The following is a 9,325-nucleotide window of genomic DNA, read 5'->3' as shown; positions in this document are numbered from 1 at the left end:
AGGTCTTGTCTTGCAGGTGGGGTGGAGATGGGCAAGACTGGGAGGCCCCCAGTGGAGTGTCGCTGCTGGGGCTGGAGGCTGGTCTTTGCTGTGTTGGGCTGCCTCTTGCTGAGTCACACTGGCCATGGCCCAAGGGTACAAAATAATTAACTGGAGGCTGTTCCCCAGATTAGAGGCTGATCTGTCTGAGCTGCAGCCCTGGCAGCTCTAATGCTGGGAAGCAGTTGGCAGGGAAAGGCCAGCAGGGCCAGGAGAAGGAGGGCTGGAGGTGATACTGGCCAAGAGCTCCCCCTGCCCCTCAGTGAGTGAGTGAGTGAGTAAAGAGGGAGGCCCTTGGACTGTTCCGGTACTGTGCTTGCCAAGGGCCAGGGTAACACCCTGGCAGTGCCACTCAGTGCCAGGGAAAAGGTACTGCAGCATGAATTGCCACCAGTAGGTTTCAGAATGAACAGAGGTCTGGCTTCAGGTTAACGCCTCAGCCTGGCACCAGCGCTGGCCTGGATCTCTTGCTGTGGTGCCCGAAGCCTGCACCCACCTGCCCCACACCCAGCTCCAGCGAGGGCGACCCCAGCCCCTTGTCATAGCTGTGTGCTTCCCTCCACATGGCCAGCCCCTCGGAGGGGTGTGGGGGGGACGGGCAGGGCCAGAGCCAGAAGCCTCCTTTCGCAGGCAGGCCCGGGGCTGAGGGGTCCCTGTCCCTGCCCCAGGGACTCTGGGGGCAGCGGGGCCCCGGGGCAGGGCGGGCCGGCGCTGTCCGCGGTGCTGGCACAGCGCTCTCCGCGGTGCCCGGCCTTCCTCTCCTCCTCAGCCTCCTCCTCAGCCCCCTCCTCTTCCTTCGTCCATCCTCCTCCTCTCCGCGCCCCCCTCTTCTTCCTTCATCCCCCTCTTCCTCTTCCTTCAGCCCCCCTCTTCCTTCATCCTCCCCGGTTGCCTTCATTCCCCTTCTCCTCTCTTTCCTCATCTCCCCTTCCTCCTCTTTCCTCCAGCCACTCTCCTCCCCATCCTCCTTTTCATCCTTCATCCCCCTCTGCCTCCTCTTCCCCAGCCTTCCTCCCTCCCTTCCTCCTCCTCTTCCTCTCCCTCCTCCCTCGTCTCCCCATCCTCCTCCTCTTCCTCCCCATCTCCCTCCCCCCTCCCGCTTCCCCCTCTCCCTCCTCTTCCTCCCTCAGCAGTGACGTCTCTGGACGTGCTGCTCCCCGGCCCGGCGCAGGCACCGCTCGGGGCTCCGGCACCGCGGCCCGGCCCGGCAGCAGCCTCCGGCGGGGCACGGGCGCTGCCCGGGGCCGCCCATGCGACCGGGGGATGATGCGGGCGGCGTGGAGCCGGCGGTAGTGCCCGCACCGGGCTCCCCCCGGGAGCATGGGCTGCATCGGCTCCAAAACCACCATCGGTGGGTGAGCGGCACCGGGGGGTCATGGGGGTGTTAGGGTAGGATGGAGGATGTAGGAGGATGTGGAGTGTATGGGGTGTGGGGGCTGTGGGGAGGCTGCTGGGGGTGGCCGGGGGCATGGGGGTGATGTGATCAGGGTGTTGGAAGGATACAGGGACTGGGGAATGTGGGAAGGTGGGGGACGAGGGGGTCTGGGAGATGGGGTGCTCTATGGGAGAGGCTATGTGGGTTGGGGGCTATGGAAAGGTATGGAGGTAGGGAGGGGGACATGGAGGATTAGGGTGCCTAAGGATGGGGGAGGGATACGGGGAGCTTGAGGGCTTTGGAGGACTTGCATACGTATAAGGGGATGGGGGCTCTAGACAGATGGGGATTTGGGGCCTGTGGATGCTGCTCTGGGGTAGCTGGGTAACCCAGAGGTTACGGGGAGTTATGGGGGCGAGAGTGGCAGGGATTGGGGGAATTGGAGAGGCTGGGGTGCAGCTTGGGGTGGGCTGGGGGGCAATGTGGGGTGTGTGACAGGGGGCTGGGAAGGGGGTGTGGGGTTGGGGGTGCTGGTCAGAGGCCTGGGAGGGTATGGGGAGTGCTATAAGGGGGATAGAGGTGCTTGGGAGGCTATTGGAGGCACTATGGGGGCTGGCAGGGGTGTGCTGCAGGGTGTGGGGTGCTGTGGGGGTACTGTGGGAGTGCTGCAGATGTCCTGGGGGTGCTGCAGGAGGGATGGGGGCGATGGGGGCTGTAACCATTATCCCAGGGTGTTCTGGGGGCTGGGATGGTGCTGGAGGTGTTGCAGACATGGCAGGGAGGCCCTGGGGGTGTTGTTGCTAGGGCGGTAGGGGTGTTGATGCTTGGGCATCACCATGGGGTGCCCCTGCCCACAGCCAGTGGTGTGATTGGTGCCCTGGAAGTTTCTCCAGGAGCCAAAGGCTACTCCCATATAGCGGTTGGGGGGGAGCACTGTTCAGCCCCCCCTATATCCCACCTCCAGGATGGTTTACGTAAGCCAGGCCCACCGCGATGCAGGGGGAATAAAGCTGCTCAGGGATGTCATGTTCTGGTCCCTTGGGGGCTGGCCTGGCTGGGGGGCTGCGGTGACAGGGGACCCTCCCTGGCCCCGGGGCTTGGGAGTCAGTGCCTGGGAGGTTTGGGGTGCCAGTGTCAAGAGGTCGGGCTGCTGGGGTGGAGGACAGGTGCGGGTGCTTTTATCACCCCCATCCTTTTTTCGCTCCTTTTCCTCTTACCCCAGAGATGGGGAACTGGGTAGGGAGACTTTGGAGGCGGAGGAGGAGCAGCAGCCCCCACAGCACAGCCCAGCGCCGCCTCCCCCCATGCACCCAGTGCCTGCCTCAGCCCGTCCCCTCCCAGCCTGGCCCAGCTGCCCCCACCCCTCCTGAAACAGCTGCCAAGCTGGGATGGGAGCCCGGTCCCCAAGGCCTGGCTGGGGCTGTGCGTTACCACTGACACAGGCAGAAGAGTTGCCTGGGTGTGAGTCACCTGTGCCGCAGCACCCGGCTGCTCCGGAGCACCCCTGTGATGAGTTCTGCCTGGTCTCAGACCAGACAAGAAGCTACTACCCTCGGGTGGGGAGCTGAGCGGGGTGCTGGGGACATGGAGATGCTGATGCCAGTCCTGGCTCTTCCCGCAGTGGCTGTGGACACTACGCTGTGCGTGGAGTGGAAAGAGGTGAAAGCGCTGTCTCCGCTGAGTGCTGCCCGCCCGCTGCCCCGTCTGGTGCGCCAGGCCTCCTTCGACAGCCAGGACTTCCTCCAGGTACCGCGGTACCTCACAGCAGGACGCCCGTCCTGGCCCTGTTTTGGGATGTGCGGGGCCCCACTGCCCCCACTCTCCTGCCCGCTTGGACCCGACAGCTCACAGCGGCTTGGGGCTGCTCTGACGTCAGCCACGAGCCGGGCTGTATCCTGGGAGAAATCAGTCCACGGTGCCTCGTTGCCATGGCAATGCAATTTGTTGCACGCCTCCAAATCCTGCATCGCTTCCCCCGTGGCCATGGGCTCAGGGCCTGGCGTGGCCAGGACGGGCAATGGGGATAAGCAGCGGGATTGGGATGTTCTGGCATGGCGGTGGCCTTGCACAAGCATGTGTGTGTGCGTGTGCACAAGCCAGGGAGGACACTCAATGCCCCCAAATAGCATGGACCGTGCACACGTGTGTGTGCGCGCAGGCAGGTACAGGTTACGTGTGTGTGTGCACAATGAGCACACGTGTGCGCAGTGAGTTCATGTGTGCTCATGGCGAGAAGGGCCCTGTGTGTGTGAGTTTGCATGTGTACAAGTGCCTGTGTGTGTACATGTGGTTACATGAGCAGATGTGTGCACTGAGCATGTCTGTGTGTGCATGTATAAAGGTGCAGTGTGAGCAGCAGCATACGGATGTACTACCATGAGAGCATGCACACAGGCACAGGTGTGTGTGTACCCACTGCCCTGCCTGTACTGGCTATGACCATCCCTCTGCACACAGGTGCATGTGTGTCTGTAACACACATGTGTGCACAGACACCCCAGCCCCAGGGGGTGGGCACCAAGAGGGGCTGAGCCCCTTTCCAGGGCACAGGGCTTGGGTGGCGGTGGTGGTGGCAGGCAGCAGGCAGGCTGGGTGGCTGGGGACCAAGACACCCTTGTCTGCCCCGGCAGGTCAATGTTGAGGACACTGTCGAGATGTTGCCCAAGTCACGGCGTGCGCTGACCATCCAGGAGATTGCAGCCCTGGCCCGCTCCTCGCTGCATGGTAACTGCTCGCCTGGCCCGGGGCGTGGAGTGCCTGAGGGTTCACCCAGGGAAGGGGGGTCTCCTATGGGAGAAGGGGCTGGGCCTCTTGGGAAGGGCATTGGTGTCACCCATCTGGGTTTTGGGATCTCAAGGTGTCCCTGGGTCCCTGGTGGTACCCAAGAGGAGGGCAGAGGGGTGCCAGGTCCAAAGGGCAGTAGATGGGTGTGCTGATTCATGGGCTCATGGAGGGGGCTTGGAGTGCTCAGGGAGTGCTGATGCAGGGGCACATCTCGCAGGCATCTCGCAGGTGGTGAAGGAGCATGTGACGAAGCCGACGGCCATGGCACAGGGCCGCGTCGCCCACCTCATCGAGTGGAAGGGCTGGTGCAAGCCAGTGGAACCACCCACTGCCCTGGAGAGCGCCTTCAACTCCTACTGCCACCTGAGCGAGGGCGAGCAGGAGGCGCGCTTCGCTGCTGGTGGGCACCGTGTGTGGCACAGCCGGCGGGCACGCTCCCCCAGTGCGGCCAAGGGCAGGGCTGGTGGGGTGGGCGGTCCCCATCCATCCATCCATCCATCCATCCATCCATCCATCCATCCATCCATCCATCCATCCATCCACTGTGGGCACAGAGCCGCTGGGGCAGGGGGATTTTGGGGCACCTCCTGGTGTGTGTGTGACCTGTGCCTGTCCCATGCCAGGTGTGGCGGAGCAGTTTGCCATCGCTGAGGCCAAGCTGCGAGCCTGGTCTTCGGTGGATGGGGACGACTCCAACGACGAGTCTTATGACGAGGACTTCATGCCCTCCACAGAGAGCTCCCAGCCCACCGGTAAGTGCTATGAGAGTGGATACCCACTGGGTGGGCAAGGTGTCCTGCTGCTGGTGTTGGTGTCCCACTGCTGATGCCAAGGGTTGAAAGAGTGGGATGCCCATGCCTGGCCACATTCCTTAGCTTGGCAACCTCGTTATGGGGCTGTGCTCCTGCTCTGCACCATAGCAAATAGTGCTCATGTTTGAGAAATGGGATGGGAAGCCCTGCACCCTCCCAGGTGCCAGAGCACACTTTGCTTTTCCTGTGGTGGTCACCAGCTCCACACACGCAGCAATCTGTGGGCAGAGGAGGCACGGTGCCTGACACAGTGCTCCCACCCGCTGGGGCACAGGGTGGAGGGCAGCTGGCACCCCCGGTGCTATCAGCCCCCACTGACCCTGGGCATCCCGGTTCCCCACAGAGCTGCCCAGCTCGGTGCCTGCCAGTGCGCTGCTGCGAGACCTGCTGCAGGGCCACCTGTGCCAGCTGGGTGTGCGGCACGGCTCCTGCGAGCCCGAGAGCGACTCCTCGCACACGCTGTCCCCTGAGACTCTCTGCTCCAGCCTCTGCAGCCTGGAGATGGTGTCCCCCTCCGAACTCACTGCCAAACTGCTGGGCTCCCTGGGCAGCGAGGACCTGCTGCTGCCCAAGCTGCCCCCCCCGGCCAGCCAAAGTGCCTTGCGGGGCCTGGCACGGCTCCGGTGCCAGGACTCCTTCTACTCCATGTCCTATGCTGAAGCCTGCCTCTCACCCGCTGAAGACGAGGTGGTGCTGAGCAAGGACTTCCCGCTCCGACGGAAAGTCTCCGACGTCGCATCCTCTGGGGTGGCATCGCTGGAGGAGGAGGCCGAAGAGCCCTGATGCCCCCACTGGGGTGCCCTGCCTCCCCCGGTGGGGGTCCACCCTCCGGCCAGACCCCGTGCTGGGCAAGGGACAGCCCTGCCGCTGCTCCCCCTCACTATTCGGGCACAGGGGGGTTTCAGGGGGCTGCTGCAGCCCCCCCGGCCAGTGTGCCCCTGCCCCGCTTGGCCATCTCGTTGCCCTCCTGGGTTTTTGCATGAGAGCGGGGAAGGGGCGCAGGGAAGGGCTTGGGGGGGTCCGACCCCCACCCTGACGCCCAGATGTGCCCCCTAAAACTGACAGGACTGAAACAGTGGGGCTGGTTGTTCGCATGTTCCCCCCCAGACCACCCCTGGCTCCCCTTTTGAGCACGGGTTCCTCCCATTGGCGTGGCTGAACCTCTCCGAGCACCCTGTGGTGCCCCTGCCCCATGCCCGCACCCTTGGCTTGGGGTGGCGGGGGGAATGTGGGGAGCGGGGGATTTCCTCCTCTCTCCCCAGCCAGCTTTATCAGACAGAGTTTTAAACTGTGAACTGCTGCCTCGGGGCCAGGAGAGGGCTGGGGGCACTGGGGGTGCCGCGGATGTGCCGTGGTGCCAGGGCTTTCTATACTTTTGTACGTGTGTGGGGCTGGCACGGGAAGACTGAGGGGCCGAGTGGGGGCACAGGCCCCAGGCTGGGGGCTTTGGGCCATCAGTGACAGAACCCCTAAGCCAGCCCTGTGGCAGGGGGCTCAGCCTAGCCAGGGCCCCCAAGTCTGCTGTGGGGCAATATGGGGTGGAGGCCGGAAGGGGTAGCAGGACCGATGTCCCCGACCCCAAGTCACTCACCCCTAGCAGGGAACCAAGTGCCTACATGAAGGGCGACCAGCCCCCCCGTCCTGGTCGGGGTGGCACCCTGGCTCGGGGGCCCCCCAGGGCCGTGCCAGGGGTCCGGGCACACTGTTTTGGGGAGGAATGCCAGTTTTTGCCAACGCTTGTGCCCCCCTTCCTGCATGGCATGTGTTCTTGTGGGGCCACTTGCCCGCTGCATGCTGCTCCTTGCCCACGGCCACGGCCCCCCCAGCCCTGCACCCCAGCGTGCCCCAGCACCTGCTCCAGCCCTGCTCCTGTGTGTCCCCCAGCACCCCCATCAACCTCCACCCGGCACAAGCACCCATTCCCCCTCCCTGCCTTGGGGTGCCCGGCATGGGTCTGGCTCTCCTCTCCCTGCATGGCCAAGCTGTGAGGGGGTGCAGGGGCCAGCAGGCCTGATGCCATGCTGATGGGCTCCCTGCCACCACCCTCTTTCTGCGGACAGCGGATGCTCCCCATGGCGCTGGGATGGGCTGGGGGGTACGGGGTGCCTGCGGATGGGTGCGCGGCCTAGCTCTGCGTGTGTGTGCATGTGCGTGTGTGCATGTGTGTGTGTGCATGTGCACACCTGGAGTGTACATGCATGTGCACGTGTGTGCATACCCGCAGCAGCCTGAGCCCCCACCCTGCTGCGGCGGTACCCGTGGGGTGCCCACCCTGGCACCCCCTCCTCCATCCCACCACGTCTCCAATAAAGTTCATTGTGCGAGCGCTGAGCCGGGCGCCTCTTCTTGCAGTTGGGGGGCACATCCTCCCCGGGGGCAGGCTGGCCGTGGTGGCAGCCACACATCCCCTCCTTGGCCCCACAGGGCGATGGCGAGGCCTCAGCTCTTATCTCGCATTCCTGGGGCCGGGGTGCCTAATTATGGGCATGAGCCGATGTCGGTGGTGGCGGGCAGGCGGCCCCCTCACCGCGGCCGGGGCCTTGGTGGGCACAGGCAGCAGGCGCCATGGCCTCGCTCGGCTCAGCCTCCACGTATCGCACTGAGCTCATCGGCACCTACGGCCAGGGCCATGGCGAACCCCACTTCGAGGGCGACCGGCGGCACGGGCCCTTCGGAGCACTGGCACACGAGGCCTTTGGGTTCCCAGGTACCAGGGGTGGGGGGTGGGAGGGAGTCCCTGGCATCCCTGGGAGGGCTACCCCAGGGTTATCCACTGCCATGCGCTGGGCACACATGGGACCCCCTCCCCAGCACAGACCAGAGATACTGCCCCTCAGGTGCCCCATGGCTCTCTGGACTGTCCTCCAGCACTCCCGACCCCCCAAGCCCATGGTACCCTCAGCGTCCTTGTTGTCCCCTGACCCACTGTGCTTCCAGCTTCCCCTACCCAGACCCCTTGGTGCCCCCTGTTAGCTCCCCACTTTCCTGTACACCGCCAGAGCAACCCCAGCGCCTCCCCCAACACACTCTCCCTAGATTGTCCTGTTTGTCCCCTGTGTCTCCAGCCTCCTGCAGCTCTCCCCTGCTGCCCCAAGGTCCTTCAATGCCCCCAGACCCTTCGGGTTCCCCCAGAATCCCCAGGCCTCCTGCTAATGCTGGACTACCCTCTACCCCCATAGGCATGGGGGGCCCCATTTCCCCTGCCGCACCCCAGCATCTCCAATGTCCCCGAACCCCCAGTGCCACTTGCCACCCCCAGCCTCCCCCCACCACCATCACCAGCTTCCCACAGCCCCCAGTGCCCCCAGCCCTTAGGCCCCATGCCCCCATGCCTGGCAGCCCCCTGATGCCTGCAGGGTCCCCGGGCACCGTGTGCCCCTGCAGCCTGGGCACCTGGGTGCGTGCCCAGGGTGACACCTACCAGGTGGTGGCTGACGTCAGCCAGTTCGAGCCCCCCGACATCGTGGTGACCACCTCCAACTGCCATGTCTCCATCCAGGCCGAGAAGGTGAGGCACCCTGGGGTGGCAGCTTTCCCACCCCCTGGCCATGGGGCGATGGGGGTCCTGCGCCACGTCACCCGCTCCTGCAGGGGCGGCAACTGGGAATGGCCCCTGCTGGCATGGGTGTAAATGGGAACTCATTGAGAATGAGGCAACTGGGAACTCTGGTCCTGTTGCATTCTCTGCTGGTGGGGGCAATTGGGAACACTCCCTGCTGGTGCTGGGGTAGCTGGAAATTACCCCACTCCCCCAAAGCTGAGGGAAGTGGGATCGGGTCCCTCCTGGCAATGAAGTAACTGGGAATTGTCCTTGAGTCACTGGGTAACTGGGAACTGCCCTATTGAGCTCCCTGCTGGAGCCAGGGTGACCGGGAGCTGCCACATTGCCAGCACTGGGGTAACTGGGTATGTGCTGTGTACCACCACGCTGTGCCCCACGCGCCGGTGCTGCCTTCCTGCAGGTGGCCGAGGATGGCACCGTCTGCGACACCTTCACCCACAAGTGCCAGCTGCCGGAGGACATGGACCCGCTGTCGGTGAGCTGTGCCCTCACTGAGGCTGGCACACTGGTGATCACTGCGCGGCGCCATGCTGGAGCCCGCCCTGGCGAGCCCCCGCAGATGCTGTACCGCAGCGAGGCCACGCTGTGAGCAGTGCCAGGTGAGGATCAGCTTCTTGCTCTGTGATGCCAACCTCGGCACCATGGTGTAGCTTTGGTTGTGCCCATTGGCCATGCACCCTCACCGCCTCCAGCCCCTCAGTGCTCTGGCTCTGTTTATAAAGTTCTTTTATTAAATTAATATAAAAATCTCTG

The 9,325-nt window shown here is 64.4% G+C and overlaps 2 protein-coding genes across 3 annotated transcripts; both read left to right on the top strand.

Annotated features, from left to right (window-relative positions):
• Positions 1 to 889: 889 nt before the first annotated feature.
• FAM131A (family with sequence similarity 131 member A) lies at positions 890 to 7,341 on the top strand. Its single transcript, XM_030493755.1, has 6 exons — positions 890 to 1,390; positions 3,036 to 3,160; positions 4,045 to 4,138; positions 4,416 to 4,598; positions 4,822 to 4,950; positions 5,354 to 7,341. Exons 1-6 carry the CDS (start codon positions 1,360 to 1,362, stop codon positions 5,791 to 5,793), a joined length of 1,002 nt encoding a protein of 333 aa, XP_030349615.1. The 5' UTR covers positions 890 to 1,359; the 3' UTR covers positions 5,794 to 7,341.
• On the top strand, positions 6,958 to 9,319 carry LOC115611206 (heat shock protein beta-7-like). 2 transcript variants are annotated; one of them, XM_030493756.1, is made up of 3 exons: positions 7,410 to 7,717; positions 8,367 to 8,518; positions 8,973 to 9,319. In XM_030493756.1, exons 1-3 carry the CDS (start codon positions 7,576 to 7,578, stop codon positions 9,159 to 9,161), a joined length of 483 nt encoding a protein of 160 aa, XP_030349616.1. In that variant the 5' UTR covers positions 7,410 to 7,575; the 3' UTR covers positions 9,162 to 9,319. The 2 variants fall into 2 exon arrangements, with proteins under 2 accessions (XP_030349617.1, XP_030349616.1); XM_030493757.1 differs by having other exon boundaries at positions 6,958 to 8,518.
• The last annotated feature ends 6 nt before the right edge of the window (positions 9,320 to 9,325 follow it).

The sequence above is a fragment of the Strigops habroptila genome, chromosome 8, assembly GCF_004027225.2.
Source record: "Strigops habroptila isolate Jane chromosome 8, bStrHab1.2.pri, whole genome shotgun sequence".
Taxonomy (NCBI): domain Eukaryota; kingdom Metazoa; phylum Chordata; class Aves; order Psittaciformes; family Psittacidae; genus Strigops; species Strigops habroptila.
The sequence above is the reverse complement of the archived record's forward strand: the minus strand, read 5'-3'. Positions and strand labels throughout refer to the sequence as shown.